Here is a 16,789-nt window from a genome sequence, read left to right on the forward strand (position 1 = left end):
CTTAAGTTCTCCTCTCAGCCTGGAGATGGGGGACTGTAGGACGGATGTGTTTACGGTCAGGTTTGTCATTTCCCTCTAAGTCCCTTTGGCCTGGACTTGATCTTGTGTTTCCAACTCACTCCCCAGGGAGAGGGGCTACAGTCTGTGCCCAGGAGGAAAAGTGATGGCTTCCCAGACAGCCTCTGCAGCCAGAACCTTCTCGAGATGGAGTGTTCCTTGAGAGATCAGGGATCTGCCTCACGGAGGGGGCACATGGGCAGGGCCTTGAGACACGGAGCTGGAGTGCTGACGGCGGTGACTGCAGGAGCCTAGCACAGAGGGCAAGGGGCACAGATGGCAGCAGATGCCACCCTGAGCACAGAGCCTTGGTGCCAGGGAGACCTGGATTCAAGTGCTGGCTCTGTCTCTTCAAACCAGAACAGCCCTGTCCATCGAGTAAGCAGCGCGATGCCTCTCAGAACGTCACTGAGAATATTCAGTGGCGCAGTGCCAGTGTGCTCGCCATGGGCACGTGGAGGCAGGCTGCTGCCCACTGACTCAGGTTACCCGTGCGCTCTAGATTTGTACATTTGAGCTCAGAGAGGTGAAGTCTTGGCGAAAAGGCACATAGCAGCAAGGCGGCGATCCTAGCCCCTGGTCCCCCAACTGCCCGCTCCATCCAGATGCCCTGACTTCCCCTTTGCCCCCATCCTGCTCTCTGCTTGTCCCCAAGGGACGCTCCAGCCAGGGCAGCAAATTCCAGAGCCTCCTGGGCCTGAAGGAGTACTGGTTTCCTTCAGCAGCCCGTGTCCTGCCCCTGCCAGGACCACTTGGTCCGTGTTCAGGCTCAGCTCTCTGTGTACAGCCCGCCCCAACTCACCCACTGTCCTACCAATCGCTTGGAGCGTGCTGAAGGCAGAGCTGAGCCGGAGCCACTGCAAGTGCGTGGCCTGGATTAACCCACAACTCCTTCCTCAGCTCTCCTGGGTGTGGGAGCCGGGCACCAGCGATTCACACCCCTCTGTTCATTGGGCATTTCTCTCTGGCCAGGCTCGGAGCTCAGCCCTCTCCTAACACATCTCCTTCACTCCACACACCACCTTTCCCTTTTTTAGACAAGGAAGCAGAAACTCTGGCTTCTGAAGGGGTTCACCCAGGCACCTGAGTCAGCACCTAAGCTCCAACCATCATCTAACATCCAAGCCATAAAGCCTTCGAGTCCGAGGATCCTGGCCTGGTATCCGTGGAGGGTGTCTGTGGGCTGGGAGACCCTGGCCTCAGTGTGTTGTGTTGGTGACGGTGTTTCACCCCATCCTCAAGGCAGCCACGGCCACCATCCCCAGGAGGTCCTGGCCATGCAGGGTGTAATCAGGAGGCCTTCCTGGAAGGGAAGTCCTTCTCCTCTCCAGAGCTCACCTCCTGCACATCCCCCGGGCCTCCTGTCCACAGGCGCCCTGGCATCCCTGGATGGAGGGTGGGTGAGCTCAGGAAGCAGAGAGCCTCCGATGAGAGAACTTCAAGCTGCACAGGTCTCCTCTCCAACTTCATTTTGCCCTAATTTTAATTTAATTCCCTTTAATCTTTAATGAAAAGTTGTAAAAGTAAATTATTTACCCAAGAGAGCCCAACAGTTCCTCAGGAGCTCTTCTCGACTTCAGGGTAATTACACATGCGGGGCTGGCACCACCACCCTCCCAGGATGCCGGGGAAGAGGCGTCCTGGTTTATGAACTAATTAGCTCCCTCAGTAACTGTTAAAAATGCATGCCATTTGGTGGATTGAGAGCAAAGCTCCAGCTTCACGAAGTGTGCACCCTGACAGTCGCTGATGGGGAGAAGAGCCTGTGTTCTGTGTTCATGGGGTCAGTGGGAGTGTAGCTGGCTAGAGCGTGTGGAGCTGGGCCTGCCTCGGCTCCTGGGGGAGCAGTGCTCTGGGACGCGGAGATGGAGCAAGCCTTTCTTCCGTCTCTCTCACCCGGTGTCTGTCTCCCTGTCTGAGCCTTCCTTAGACTCCAGCACCCTGACAGAGGCCCATTCCCAGCAGTCAGGGAGGGTCCGGAGGTGGGGAAGAGGTGGTGGAAAGGAGCAGGGGTGGGGAGGGGTGAGGACTGTGTGTTTCAACACATACCTCCCAGGCTGTGGACTGCCTCTTTAACTAGACACTGTCACAGCACCGTCACCCCCATTTCCTGCCCATTATCCACACTTCTCGCTTCTTTTCCCAACTCTCTCTGGATACACCAAAAAGAGGCGAAATAAAATGCAGAAGGTCTGGACCAAGGGAAACCATACTGGCATAGTTGGTCAAGACGTGGAAGAGCAGTTGTGCAGGAGAGGCTGTGAGCGCGCGTTCGTGTGGACCTGTGCGTGAACACACGTGGCAGTGGCTGTGAGCACGGGTTTGTGCATATCTGTGCGTGAACGTGCATGGCGGTGGCTGTGAGTGTACCGTCACTGAAGGCCAACATGGTGCTTTAGGTGGATTCATGTTTAGTTCTGAACTTCCTAACAGCCAAAGTGAAAAGGTCAGTTACTTGGCTGTCATCAATAAAGAGGGAAAACGTGCCGGGCTGGGGGATTGAGTAGTGAGCAACCAGCTGCATTAGCAGTAGAGAAAGTTCGCCAGTTATATTAGATAATTGGAAATTAGAGGGTTTTACATGGGACATGTCTGCCTGCCCGCCACCCCCACAGGACAGCTGGCCTGGTGTTGGTGAAGGGCAGAAAGCCTTGACTTTGCAGTCCTCTCTCATCTCGGGTCTTGGCTATTTTATTTCTCCATAGAACTTCTTTTACTTCATCTGAAGAGGGAGAAAACTCCTTGCTTAATTCTGAAGCCAAACCTTGCCTGAATCAAATTGGGCTCTGAAATTTAGGACCACCCAAGATTTACGCCAACTAGAAAAATGCGTGTCTTCTGAAATTTAAAAGTTAAATATATTACAGCTGAGGCAGGCTTGATAGAGCCTTAAAAACTTGACTCACTTTGTTCCTAGGTCTTCAAGTCGTGTATTTCCACTGCATTGTTCTTGTCTTTACATTTTTTAATCCCAAATTAGATATTTGCACCTGAAGTCTACTTAGTCCCCTGTTTCTCGCCAGCACAAAAGGTGGGAGAGTAGAGTGGTGAGGCCAGTTCGGGGAGGCCACATCGCTGGGAGTTTGAGCTCTGGAGGAAAAATAAACCTTCAGCAGCCAGCCTTGGAGGGGCGTGCCCTGAAGGACAAGTGAACAGATTGTTGGATGAGCCAGTTGGACAAGAAATCCACAGATCATTCCTCTGTCACTGTAAAGTAATTTGCACATGACCTTGTGCCCTGCAGACATTTTAGCTGTTTCCTTCAACCACCTAAGAAGCCCACAGTAGCCCCACCCCACCACCTTCCACATTTTCTCCTCCCCTGGCTCCTCTGAGCCCACTCTGAGTGAGACAGACATGACTTGTGCATTGGGCCTGCAACCCTGGACACATGCACGTCAGAAACTTGTGCTCAGTACCACCCTAGACAGAGGAAACCCACCTCTCAGGTGCAGTCAGGCAGGTCTCTTGAGAAGTCCACTGTGGTCTGAAATCTCTGCTGTAGACTGAACCCGAGTCCATAGGTGGGGGCTGTTCTTCTTCCACAGATGCAGCATTTCAGTGAACGTCTCGTGGGTGCCAGGAGTGTCTGCCAGCTCCCCACCCCCACCCACCCTGCAGATCAGAGTTGAAAGCAACCGTGCATGCTGGGCCCATCTGACCTGCTGGTCCTCATGTCCTCAAGGTCTGGTCTCCATCTGGCCCCATCTCCTGGCTCCCTAACCCCTGAGTCCATCCTGCCTCTGCCCGTGGCCATGTTCTGGGACCATAGTTTGCCCAAAGTTTGGGTCCTGACCCTCTCTGGTGTCCCCTGACTTGTCTGGCGCCTGATCGCATGCCGTGTTCTCCTGTGCTTCAGGGAAGAGACTTCCAGCTTCAGCCCTGGCCTGCTGTCTGGCCCCAGGCTCCAAAATGTGAGAAACTCCCAAAATATAGAGGTCAAGGGCTTGGAGTTCTAGAGGGTTCTTATGGCTTATGGACATAGCAAGCAAAGAGAACTGCACAGAAGGGCCATTCCAAACAGCTGTCCCAGGCTGGTGGGGCACAGCAGGGATGTTTGCGCAGGGAGCAGTGAGCGCCAGCAGCATGGACGGGTGGGGGTGGATCGAGGGAATGCACATGAGAACCACTGCAAGATGTTACTTCACCTCCACCAGGATGGGTGAACCAGAGCCAGGCAACCACAGTGCCATAGAAGGCGTGGAGCACTCAGGCCTGTCCTGCACCACTGCTGGGAATGGGGGTGCAGCCGCCTTGGAAAACAGTCTCGTGCTTTCTCAAATAGTTAGACAGAGTTGCTGTTTGTCCCAGCAAGTCTGCTCTCAGGTGTATGCCCAAGAGAAATGATAACCCGTGTCCACACAAAATCTTCTCCATAAATGTTCACAGCAGCAACGCTCGTAACAGCCAAAGGTGGAAACAGCCCACGTGTCCCTTGGTGGATGCATGATGAACAAACGTGCCCCATCCAGACATGGAGTATTGTTCTGTCATGAGAAAGAACGCAGCACTGACCCATGCTGCAACACGGGTGAGCCTTGGAGACACCGTGCTCTGTGAAGGAAGCCAGGCACTGCAGCTCACTGCCCTCCACTTCTATTTATATGTGATTCAGAGTAGGGAAATGTATGGCGCTGGAAAGGAGATTACTGGGTTGCCCAGGGCTGGGGGTGGAGCGGGCCTGGGGGCTGGGACAGTGATAGCTAAAAGGGTACAGGGTTTCTTTTGAAGGTAATGGGGATGTTCGAAAACTGGCTATGATCGCACATATCTGAATATACTACCCACCACTGAATTGTACACTTTAAATGGGTGAATTGTGTGGTATGTGACTTTTATCTCGATAAAGCTATTGGAAAACAACAACAAAAACAACAAACCAGACCAAGTCTAGAGCCCAGGAATCCAGCAGGGGCTCAGCACCTACTGCTGTTCACCTGGGACCAGCTCCTGAGCCACTCGCCGCCTCAAGGGCTTCATCTGTAAAATGGAACAGGGCCAGCCCTCCTACTGGGGCGGCTCTAAGGACTGAATTAGGGGATACCTACAGAGCCCGGAGCCCCGGGCCTGGAAGACAACACAACGAGTGCTCAAGAAGTCAGGCATTGTTGACAACCAGAGGAGCACCAAGGAGGAGCGCCACGCCCTGCTGGGGGCATCACGCCCAGGGGGAGCATCAGGCCCAAGGGGGAGTGCCCTGCTGGGGCAGGCTGGAGGGAGGGGAGGCCCCTTCCCCCACATCCTCCACCCTCCTCCTGGGGCTCATTCGGGTCACAGAAACCTCTGGCTGGAGTCCCAAGCTGTGGAATGAAATGGGAATGGCAGCTGTCCAGGGCTGGGCCTCTGCATCTCCCTGGATTCACCTTTCCTGGCGCAGCTCCTGACACAGCCAGAGCACAGTGGAAGCAGTGTTTGGCAGAGCCGGGGCTGGAAGGCCTGCACCAGCCCCACATCTGCCCTCCAGGAGCCTGAGTCCTGAGCAGGTCACGACAGCCAGAGGTGGAGAGGCCGAAGGACAAGCCTGCCCCAGGACGGCTCCAGTTGGGGCCCCTGTCCCCATGGAGCACCTGAGCTCACTGCCTGTGCTGGCCTTATCCTGTTGAACATCCCCGCTGGCACGGCTTCCCCTGCCTACCACTCTCCAGGACAGGGCTTCCAGGCCTGCTTCCACAGGGCCCGTGCGGGGCCCAGGTAGCTCCTGTCACCTCTCTACACCTCAGTGTGCTGCAAACGCAGTGAAGCTGCACGTGCTCTCTGCCCTCCTAGGAGGATGTGGGCACCAAGTGAGACGCACTTTATTGCCTGTGAGCCTCGGCCAACCTACCTACCACTGCCCAGCGTGCGCGCGTTGCCTCGTTCTCATCCCCACAGTGGCCCCCAGGCCCATGCACAGGCTAGCCAATGGCTTCCTTTCTCCGTGCCCTGCCAAGCCCCTCCCAGGCGAGCACAGCCTTTATTTATAGTCCATGTTTCTACCAGAGCCTGGACGTGCTATAGCATGAATGTGGCAGGGACTTCAGGAGGAATTCTGAGCCAGACACAATGATGTCCGTAACTCTAGCTGGTATTAAATGTGAAGCAGAAGCAGGGCCAGGGGCAGGAGGGAAGAGGGGGCCAGTGCCAACATGATGCCTTGAGGAAGGAGGCTGATCGGCTCCCAGGAGATTCCTTACAACATGAGGTTCTCCTACGTAAGTCATCTCTGGAAGCGCACCGTGGAGTATAGGCCTAGAGCGGAGCATGGTAGCTGGTCCTAGAGTCCTCATTCGAGACACACTTCTGGGACGTGGCCCCGGTCCCTCATGTGCTAAATGATGCACTAGGGGCTTGAATGGGGCAGGTCGCAGCCAGTTGGTGGTAGAGCCAGTGTTCAAACCCGGGCACCTAGCCCCAAAGCCCAGTTAGTCACTCACTCATTCATCCATCTATGTGTCCAGCAGGTATGAAATGGAACTTGTATCTGCCCTTTGCCTGCCTGTGCTGGGTATTGGGGACACCATGGCGAATGAGACGGCCAAGTGCCAGTCAGTGTTCCTGGAGCTTCCTGACAAGGAAGAACACAGGTAGTTAATCATGAAACAAATGAATAAACCAGGTGGCTTCAGATCAGATGCTAGGGCCATGAGAAAACTCACGAATGTGGCCGAGTGGCTGGCGGGGCAGGAAACCCTCTGCTGTATGGTCAGGGACAGTGTTTCTGGCAGGGCCAAGAGCTGACCATCGGGATGGAGCTGGTGGGGAGGCGAGGATGGCAGGTGCAGAGTCTCGGGGACAGGAAGGATGTGCTGGAGGGACAGAATGGCCAGGGAGCAGTGGCGGGGAGGACACAGCCTGGGAGATGGGCTCTGGGCGGAAACTCGTGGGGCCGAGGAGACCAGAGTTGGGGTGAGAATTTCATCAACTTTCTTCTGAGCATGAACAGAAGCCATGGGGCAGGCAGGGGAGGAGCGTGGAGGTGACCCTACCTACCAGGATCTCACACCAGTGCTGTGGCCGTGCAGAAAGGAGAGGGAGCAGCCAGCCACGCGGGCGGGTGGAGGCTGAGCAGAGGCCCAACTGCACAGGCACCAGACACGTCCCAGACTGCAGCAGGTGTCCGGGAGGAGAGGACCCAGCTTGAGCTGCTGCTGGTGGTGGAGCCACTCCGCTGGGGAAGGCATGGGGAAGAGGGGCTGGAGGAGAAAGTGGACGCTGAGACTCCGTCAGATGCCCGGGTGAAATGTCAGGGTTGCCCAGAGGAGCATGTCCCTGAGGCTCAGGGCCTCTCCGGTGCTTGTTAAATAAATGAATCTTAGCCTGGGGTGCACTGGGTTTCAGAAGCTGGGGGCTGGCAGAAGCCGACATTCCTGGAGCACCTTGTTCTGTCTGGCACTTCTCATAGAGGATCTGACACTCGCACCACATCCTTGAGAAGACGACGCGACCATTCCAAATGAGGAAACCGAGGCTCAGAGAGCTGTGCACCCTGCCCAGCACCGTCTGCCCCAGGCCCAGCTCTGCACCCAGGCTGGGGCTCCCCCAGTGGCCTGGGAAGTGTGGCCCTGAAGCTGAGTGGGGCCCCTTGGGGGCTCTTTATGTGTCCTTAGACCCCTATCTGTGTTGGGCTCACCAGCTGCTCTCGCAAGCCACCACAAGGTTCATCGCTTAAACAACGCCTATCCCCGCTGTGCGGTTCTGGGGTCCAGAGTCTGATCGGTGTTGCAGGCTACCTTCCTCCCTGGGCTGGCGTCCTCCAGCTCCTAGGCTGCCTGCACTCCATGCACCTTCCCCCGTCTTCATAACCAGCAGCAAAGTGTGCCCCTCTCCTGCCTCCCTTCTTGCCTTGTAAGGACTCTCGTGACACCATTGGGCCCACTCCAATGACCCAGGGGCCTCTCCCCATCTCTAGGACCTCCATTTCATCACATCGGCTAAGCCTCTTCTGGCACGGCAGAGGACATACTCATGGGCTCCCAGGACTGGGACATGGGCAAGTGGAGGGGGCGCGGTATTTTGTCAACCACATCACCCCCTCTGTTGGGAAAGAAGACCTGGGGATTCAGGAGGCTTTGCTAGGCAAGTTTCCACCTTTAGTCATTCTGTCTCTCAGCTCATGACCCCCCCACCACTGGCTGCCGTGGGCACAGGAGCCCCTTCCCCTCCCTAGGCCACTGCTTCCCTCGGCTAGGACATTCCAGGTCCAGGCACAAAGGCCTACGGGGACCCAGCATCCCAGAGGTCCCGGGTCTGCCTCCCTCGTGGTCAGATGGCTGGAACTGCCTGCCTGGCGCCTGGCTCGGGAGAGGCCGGAAGGGTCTGCCCCGCCGCGTCTGTCCTCTCAGTTGCATCCCACACGGAGCTTCGTCCGTGTTCACAGCCAGCCCACGGGTGAGGAAGGACCCTGGAGATGCTGTCAAAATGCAAAGCATCCCCGTCCTGGTTCTCCTCTGCTGCTCCTGCAGATCCTCCCCTCCTCAGGGAAGGTTGGGAGCCATGGTGGTTAGGATCAAGCGGCCCTTAACAAAACCCCACTTGATGTGGTCTCCTTCTACCTAGACTGGGGCTCAGAGGGGTGGAGATTCACAGAGAAGTAACTCAAACCCATTCTCCAGCCAATCAGGAGCCTGGGGCCTGTGCTGCGAACAGCTCCTCAACAAACAGCTGTGCAAATCCCGCCCCATCCTGCCTGGGAGAGGGAAGGAGGAACCAGTCCTGCCAAGAGGCAGTTCATTTGGTGGACCAGGAAATGGAGAGTGGCAGGAAGCCTGGCAGAGGCCAGCCCCAGAGAACAGTAGGAGAAAACTGGACCCCACACACCCAGACGCCAGACTCAGGGCTTCCCCGGGGGAGGGCGGATGACCCCCACCTGAAGGCTTTGGGAAGGTGCTCTCGGGGGTGCTGAGGAGCACTCGGGGGAGGGGACACATGGCACTGGCATCCCTGCCCACCTCCTGGGGGCCAGCCAGCTGGGCTGCTGTGGTCACAGAACTGTCCACCCCTCACAGGGTCCCGGTTCTAGGGCTTACCTTGTGATCGAGCAGCGGGCCCCCCAGGAAGTACCCACTCTTCCCAGCTGAAGCTGACAGGCAGGCTGCGTGGCCCCTGGGCTGCCCGCTCTGTCTCTCATGGCCTGCCTGGGGAACGCGGATGGAAGCCGGGTGCTGGGGGAGCCAGGAGTAGAGCCAGCCCCTGCGGTGGCCACAGGCCGGGCTGAGCTCCCAGCAGCACCCACGCTTTCACATGTGGTTCCTTCCCGTCCCTCAGCGGCAGTTTAGAAACTGCTTCGAAACAGCTTGTCTGTGAGAAATTTTTCCCATTATTTATCCCAGCTCCTTCCTGGTTGGAGTCAGGAAAGCCATTTTGTGATGGACGGTGACCCCGGCTTCTCTTCCCTCGTCCTAGCTGCTCCGTGCAGCCCTGCTCGGCAGGGTGTCTGTGGAGAGCAGGGCCCTGCAGAAATGAGCCCACTTCCTCTGATGCCCCAGGACGGGACACAGCTTGTTCGGGCCCGGAGTCAGAGAAGTGAATTGACAACAATGGACGTGGTGGGGCGTGGCCGCTACCCAGGCACAGCCCTGCCATGCGGTCACACGTTCTCATTGCAAGGCAGCTGCCAGCGTCGCCACCATCATCATCACGGTCATTAGACCTGTTTCCACCGAATTCCCTAAGCTGTACCCTGGGGGTCCCAGGAGAGACCAGGGCATCCTTTTGAATTTGGGAAGTTTAATGCTCTCGGACAAAAACAGACCTCTGCTCTGCCCCGTCATAGGAAGGTTTGCTTTTCCTCTGGGTCATGGGAAGGAGTCAGCGTCTGGGGCCTGTGTGCCTGGATCTGAGCTGCTGGAGTTGTAAGGGCTGCCCCAGCTGTGGCGCAAGGAAGGAAACGGCCGCTCGCTGAGCACAAAAATGCATTAACGTGGTCAGCAGTCATTGTGGATGCCAGACCTCGGGGTAACGTGACCCACCGTCCCAGTTTGCCTGGCACTGAGGGTTTCCTGCAATGCAGGCTAAAGCCAAACGAGCCCTGGGCAAACTGGGATGGTTGGTCACCCTGGGAGCGGGGACAGAGCAGAGAGCAAGACAGGTGCTGCCTGCCATTCCAGAGCGCTGCCCTCCTTCTGCAATGACGGCCACACAGGAGAGCCTGTGGCAGGAGCGGCCGCTCCGGCTGTGTCCTCTCTGCTCTTCACCCCTGCCCCCAGCCTGGGAGGTCAAAATCATTATCCCAGTTTCACAGGTGAGATGGAGGGGGCACCGGTTGGCAAACGGTCTTTCCCAGTGTAAAGGGCAGTCAGAGGCAAAGTTGGGACTGCAGCCTGGCCGCCTGCTCTGACAAGGTGTTGCTCTGCCCACAACCCCTGCCAACCCCTACCACCCTGACCTCACACCCAAGTGCCACACATTCTTTCCCCTCTTCCTAGAGAGAAAGTAGCAAAGAAAGGTTCCCCCAGCAGCATTCACAGGGAGAGCTGGCTCTAACCCTTCATCAGCTTTCTCTTCCCCAGGGGTCGTACAGAGCTGGGGCTAGGAAGGGTTAAACGAGCAGGCCAGGGTGGCTCTGCCCAGGAGCCCACAGACCAGTCCTTTCCTGCCCCAGCAGCCCACACAGTTCTCTGCAAAAGGAAAAAAAAAAAAAAAAAAAAAAAAGAGCAGGGCGATAATGAGCCAACCACCCTTCACTGATTTGCACATAATCGTATCTTTCCCTTGATGGAACCAGCAACCAGGCCGCCCCGACATCTGCTCTCTCCATCTCCCCCACTTTTATTCAAGCGGCTCAGACTGCGCCTGGTTCGGTTCACTGTTCAAGAAACATTTACTGAGGCCTGGCTTGGGTGGCACAGAAGTAGAGGAGGGAGAAGGGCTGGGGATTGATGGGAGCCTCCCTGTGCTGGGCTCCATGGCACAGACAGGTAACCAAGGCTCGAGATGAAAGCCACTGCCCCAACGGCACTTCCCAGGACAGAGTCCCTCAAAATGCTCATGGGTACTGGGGCGTGCTGTGACTGAGCTCCTCATGGCAAGGATATCAGCTTATCACAACTGTTAGCATTAGCGTCGGCTCCATGTTACAGAAGAGGAAACTGAGGCCCAGGAGGTGTAGTGACATACCCCGGGCCCCATAGATAGAAGCAATCAAGCTCAGGTCTCTCTGGTCCTACCTCCTGGTCTCAGCAGAATAGACCAGCTGGGAGAACAAAGAGCCCATCTTCATGCTGTCTGCTGCATGTCAGGCACTGTTGGAAATACTCAGGGGAACTATACATAGCCCAGTGGGCAGGGCCTCAGGACACCTGGGCTCATCCCGGTCTGGTCAGACTCAGTGCAGGTGGCCCTGCACATCCAAAAGCATAGGATGCAGCCAAAGCCGGGATTTGAGGGCAAATCCGCCCTCAAATCTTCTGCCCCGTACAGGGACATTGTCACTAACTGCAGGGCTCGCTCGAATCCAGAGTGAGCTCCTATAGGGCCTTTCACTTGATGACATCTTCAAAGCCCCTTCTCTTCCCTTCCCCAATGCGGCCACATTCTCACATGCCTTTCAGGCCTCGCCATCAAACCCGCCACCCTGACCATTGGCTCGCTTCCCTGAGAGGGGGCACACCCACTCCCCGCCGCCCCACCCTGGCTTTGGGCTGCTTCCTTGCTGCTGCCCAATTGGGAGGCGTCCTCCTTGTCTGCAAGCTCCTGGAGCATGTGGGCAAGGAAGGGAAAAGGGATTGAATCCATGCTCCTTCGCCCAGGCCCAGCTCCCTACCTGGCAGGGTCCACAGCTCCCAGAACTGTGCTGCTCCCCTGAGCACCTGTTCTGTGCTGGGCTGTGTGTCCGGCACCCTGGACAGGCAGACAGGATGAGGAGAACACGGTGCAGCCACTTTGCAGGGAGTGCCGGAGCCCATTGTGCAATCTTCCTGCGGAATGAGATCAAGACACCACCTCCCGGGGTGTGTGGTCTTGCAGCCCCCGGAGGAGAGGGACCCGGGGCCTGCCTGTGCTCCAAAGGTCACCTGACCCCTGACCTGGGGCACTTTAGGGTCCCTTCCACGCCCTCACTTCTACGGTGTCAGACGCTCACCCGGACAGGAGCCCCTGACTCACAAGAGAGCTCCTCCCCTTCCAGGTGGGCTGTGGTAGGAGGCTCCAGGAGGCCCTCCCAGAGGCCCCTCCAGAGGCCCCTCCAGTGGAGTGCAGACCCCTTGAGTTATAGCTCTAGCCACCACACCTGTCTTTGCCAGGTTCCTCTTCCGGAGACCAGGAACTGGTCACACATCTGTGTCCCCAGTGCCCAGCCTGGCAGGGAGTGGGTGGCAACCTTGAAGGGTGAAGGAGGGAAGAAATGAATGAATCAGCGAGTGGGTGGGGTAGGCTGGCTGGGCCATGCAGGCCAGCCCAGCCCCTGACAGTCTCGTGTCCCTTGCAGATGTGCTGGTGGATGGACAGCCATGTGACTGTGAGTCTGCGGCGGCCTGCCAGGTGGGCGACCCCGTGCGCCTGGAAGTGCGGCTGACTAACCGGAGCCCGCGCAGCGTAGGGCCCTTCGCCCTCACCGTGGTCCCCTTCCAGGACCACCAGAACGGCGTGCACAACTACGACCTGCACGACACCATCTCCTTCGTGGGCTCCAGCACCTTCTACCTCGACGCGGTGCGTGGTGGTGTGCAGGGTGGTCTGGGAGCCTCTGGTCATGTGGCCCAGGCCCTCATGGTCGTCGTCCCCCTTCCCTGGGTGGTGGGGGATACGTCCAGCAGATGACAGCAGCAGGGGTTCTGTGGTCACGTGTGAACACTGAGTCTGAGCCTGCCCCACCCACTGCAGGAACTTAGACAAGCTCACCTCGTTCTCTGTCCTGGGCAGTGTGGCCCTGAGCGTTGGTGAAGCAGGAAAATGTGCAGGGAATGGGAGCTGTGCCCAGGACAGGGTGCCACTCCATGATTGGACCCTGCCGTGGCATCACTGTGATGTCACTGTCACCCATTCCGTGCCTGCCGCTCCTCCCATGGAGAGGCTCCAGCCTACACCCTTGGCCCCACCTCCCAAGCTGCCTCTCAGCCCCTCACTGTCAGGCCCCAGCACAGGCTGTCATTCCATTTCCCTTTGCCCCAACCTCTTCCTCACTCCCTCCCACACTCCTGACCCCCTGTGCCCCCAAACAATTCAGGAATGGGAATGTTGGCAGTTTCTTTCAAAGACAAAAACTGGCTTGGAGAGGCACAGTGACCTGCTGGAAAGGGCATTGGAGCCAGGCCTGGGCTGCCCTCCCTTCCCCCATAGCGCCTATGTCCAGGCAGGTTCCTGAGATTCCTGGGGGCTTTGGGTGGCCCACACTGCTGACCAGACTGACACATCTTTCTCCTCCCTGCTCAGGTACAGCCGTCTGGCCAGTCGGCCTGCCTTGGGGCCCTCCTCTTCCTCTACACGGGCGACTTCTTCCTCCACATCCAGTTCCACGAGGACAGCACCAGCAAGGAGCTGCCACCTTCTTGGTTCTGCCTGCCCAGCGTGCATGTGCGCGCCCTGGAGGCGCAGGCCTGAGGCCGCCCACTTCCATCCCTATTTCTGCAGGGCCAGAGGTGACCCAGCCTGGCCTCCCACACCCCCTGTGATGAGCAAGGCCTTCACTGCAGCCCCGTCTCCTCCTCCTCCCCCAACCCCCACCTAGCCCTCTCCTCCCATTCCTCCTGTAGCATCTTTGCTGGGCTACGCAGAAGCCCCACCCCGTGCCACACCCCTTCCCACACTGTTCCCTGGACTATACACAGGCCGGAGCAGAGGAAACCCCAGAGTGGGTCCCCATTCAGCCCGGGTCCCAGGATCCCTGCATCCGTTTCTGTGACCTGGGGCCCCAGCCGTGCTGTGCTGCTCACCCCAGCAGAGGGACCTCCCTCATCCAGCCACTTCCCTTTGGCCATAGAAAGAAACGGTGAGCATGAGGCTGGGCACAGCCTGAGGGTGTGGGCAGCTTCCCTCCCTCCCTGGGCCTTGGAATCCCCCAAGGCTGGTTTTCTTCCTGGAGACCCCCATGGGCAACTTGGCAGGAGAGATGGTGCTGTAGGTGGTCATGGATGGTTGACACCAAGAGAGGCCTTCCACCCATGGTGGGCAAATGTCCAGGCCTGGGCTGCCAGCCCAGGGCTATTTCTGGGTACTCCCTGGCCCCAGGGTGGTATCTGGGTACCATGGCTCTGTGTGTCCATGTCTGCGAGCAGTTCTTCAATAAATGGCCTGCCTCCTCCTCCTCCCTGCCTCCCTGCATCTGCTGGCCCAGTGCAGTCCAGGGCCCCCACCTAGCCCGTCAGCCCCCACCTCAGGTGGCTGGCTTCCCAGCAGAAGCGGACCCAGGAAGGGACAGGTTCTGAGTTAGAGATCCTGCATAAGCAAACCCTGAGACAGGAATCTGGGAACCAGCAGCTTGTCTGGGAGGTGGAGGGGAGCCCCTCAGAGGAGGGAGATCACCAGTGAAGGAGTGTGACTGGGCCCGAGCTGCCACCACAGTGGGCAGCTGGTCCTGCGTTCCTCAGGGAGAACAGGAGAGAGAAAGCACACGGCTCACATCTCCCTTGAGGGCCAGAGCTGGGGGTGTCTACACCACCCACAAGAGTCCGGCCTGGGGGCAGGCTCCTGGCTGTGTTGACCCTTGGCTCTCCAGTTCCCAGGAAGGATAAACAGCGCTTGGTCCTCAGCAGATATCAGGCTTGTCAGGCATCCATTTGGCACTGAAAGTCCCATGGAGTATTGGGGGACAGAGAGTAAGGCTTCCTCAAGGCCACTTGGCCAAACAGGCAGAACCAGGAAGTGGCTGCCCGGGCCCCCTGTGCGGCAGAGTCGTGTTGGCATCAGGAGGCCTGCAGGACTGAGGGAGCTTCCGGAGGACCTGAAGCCCCAGGCCCAAACCTCCCTCGCTGGGAGCAAGGCCACCTGTGGCCTCCGGCCTGAGGAGCAGGTTTCTTTTGTTCCATCTGTGTCCTCCTACTGTTGCCCAGTGAATGATGGGAGCACTCTGTGATGCGGTGTGGGCTGGGGGCATGTGGGGGCAGGTGTCCAGTGGTCCTCAGTCCCTGGAGCTCATTCAGCATCTGCTCGAGGCTCCCCAGGGAAGGCAGCCCCAGAAGGTCTGGCTGCAGTAGTGGGTGGGGACCCGAGGGCGGTCTCTTCAGCCCTTCCCTTCAGGACGCATCAGTGTAGTTGAGGGCCTGGCCACTTGGGCTGTTTCTGAATGGAACAAACAGCATCCATGTATGTCAACCTCAACAGAGCCCAAAACTATGCCATTGAATGAAACAACACTTTGCCGGATGATGGGCGCAGCCCAACCCCACTTGTGTAGACAGTGTGCCCCCCAAATTATAAATTTTATATGCCTCTGAATGTGTCTATAACAACATGTTTAAAGGTAGAAAGGATACACATCCCCTGTAGAAGAGTGACCTCAACTGGGGTTGCAATTGACATCTCATCTGATGTTACAATGAGGGTGTTGGTCACCGGGGACTTGAGTAACGTACTTTCCCTTCAAAAGCGCAAGAGATCAAGATACACGTACACACATGCTACAGATATAGATCCAGCCATAGATCCAGATTAGATATAGATGCATATAGAAGCCTAGAAAAGCCAATATGGAAAACTCTGCTAAGTCTGATTCTGAGTGGCAAGCATATTGGTGACTGTAATTCTTTTTTGCAGTTTTCTGTATTTTTTAGTTTCCCAAAATACAAAAAATACCCACAACAGTTACCAGAGAAAACGCTAGATGCCACAAGAAGAAAGAATGTCAAGGGGCAGGAGACAAAGTTGTCTTCTTGCAGGAGGGAGTGTTAGAAATAACCCAGGCCTCCTGGAAAATGACCCAAATACAGCCTGACTCTGCCAGCCCCAGGCCCTTCCCAAGCCCCAGGGCACCCTTTCTGTCTCAGTAGAGAAGGTGACCTGGAGTCAAGTCTTGTGTGTGCTCCAGGCATTTGGAGCTTTACCATGGGATGTGGGGAGCCAGGGGTGTTGTTTGCTGGCATTTCTGTGGCTGGGTCATTCTGGCTGTGGAGCTGTGTTCGTGGGCAATGGCTGAGATGGAGGACCTGAGGCAGGTGTCTCAGTGACAGCGCAGTATCCTCCAGCCTCTTCCAGGGCCCCATGCTGCTGGCTACCTGGCAATACAGTCCAACGGTTGCTGCTTCTTTAGGACCCTGGTGCATTCAGAAACCTCCTGAAGGTCAGCAGAGGATAAACCAGGAATAGACCATGTCCATTTCACTTCACTAGCTGAGCGGGTTGGTTTTGCCCTTCTGATCCTTGGTCCCTCAGGGCAGGACAGGCCTGCAGTGACCCCATAATCATGCAACCGTCATGCTCTGTCATCTGAAATTCACAAGGAAGGCAAGGATTCAAAGGAAGATGTCTGAGAAGCTGAATTCCAGCTCAGCCACTTGCCAACTCCTTGACCTTGGACAAGTTACTTAAATTAAGCCTTGATTTTTTTCATCTGAATAAATAGAGATACAAATACTTATTTCATGGGCACTTTCATACCAGTTTGTTTGATTTAATCTCCTAGATTTTTTAGCACATGATAGCAACTTCTCAATAAATACTGGGCCCCTTCTCCTAGCCTTCCCATTGCTGTTCTTTTTAATTCCATCCACATATCCTGTGCCTGAAATATCCTGTGCCATGTGCCTGAAATTCCATTCTTCTCCTAGGACCCTTAACAGACCACATTGCTATGCTCCATTACTCCCCTGCATGGCTTACTATA

General features: G+C 56.8%; 1 protein-coding gene across 2 annotated transcripts in view; it reads left to right on the forward strand.

The window, feature by feature from the left end:
- The window catches only part of TRAPPC9 (trafficking protein particle complex 9), a 735,254-nt gene extending 718,711 nt beyond the window's left edge, over positions 1-16,543 (forward strand). For both annotated transcript variants that reach the window (XM_030937642.1, XM_030937643.1), the window contains 2 exons: positions 12,461-12,684; positions 13,405-16,543. In XM_030937642.1, coding sequence (XP_030793502.1) covers positions 12,461-12,684; positions 13,405-13,572 — 392 coding nt within the window. In that variant the 3' untranslated portion in view covers positions 13,573-16,543. The remainder of the gene's footprint in view (positions 1-12,460; positions 12,685-13,404) is intronic.
- Positions 16,544-16,789: the final 246 nt, after the last annotated feature.

This window comes from Rhinopithecus roxellana, chromosome 9, assembly GCF_007565055.1.
Source record: "Rhinopithecus roxellana isolate Shanxi Qingling chromosome 9, ASM756505v1, whole genome shotgun sequence".
NCBI lineage: Eukaryota > Metazoa > Chordata > Mammalia > Primates > Cercopithecidae > Rhinopithecus > Rhinopithecus roxellana.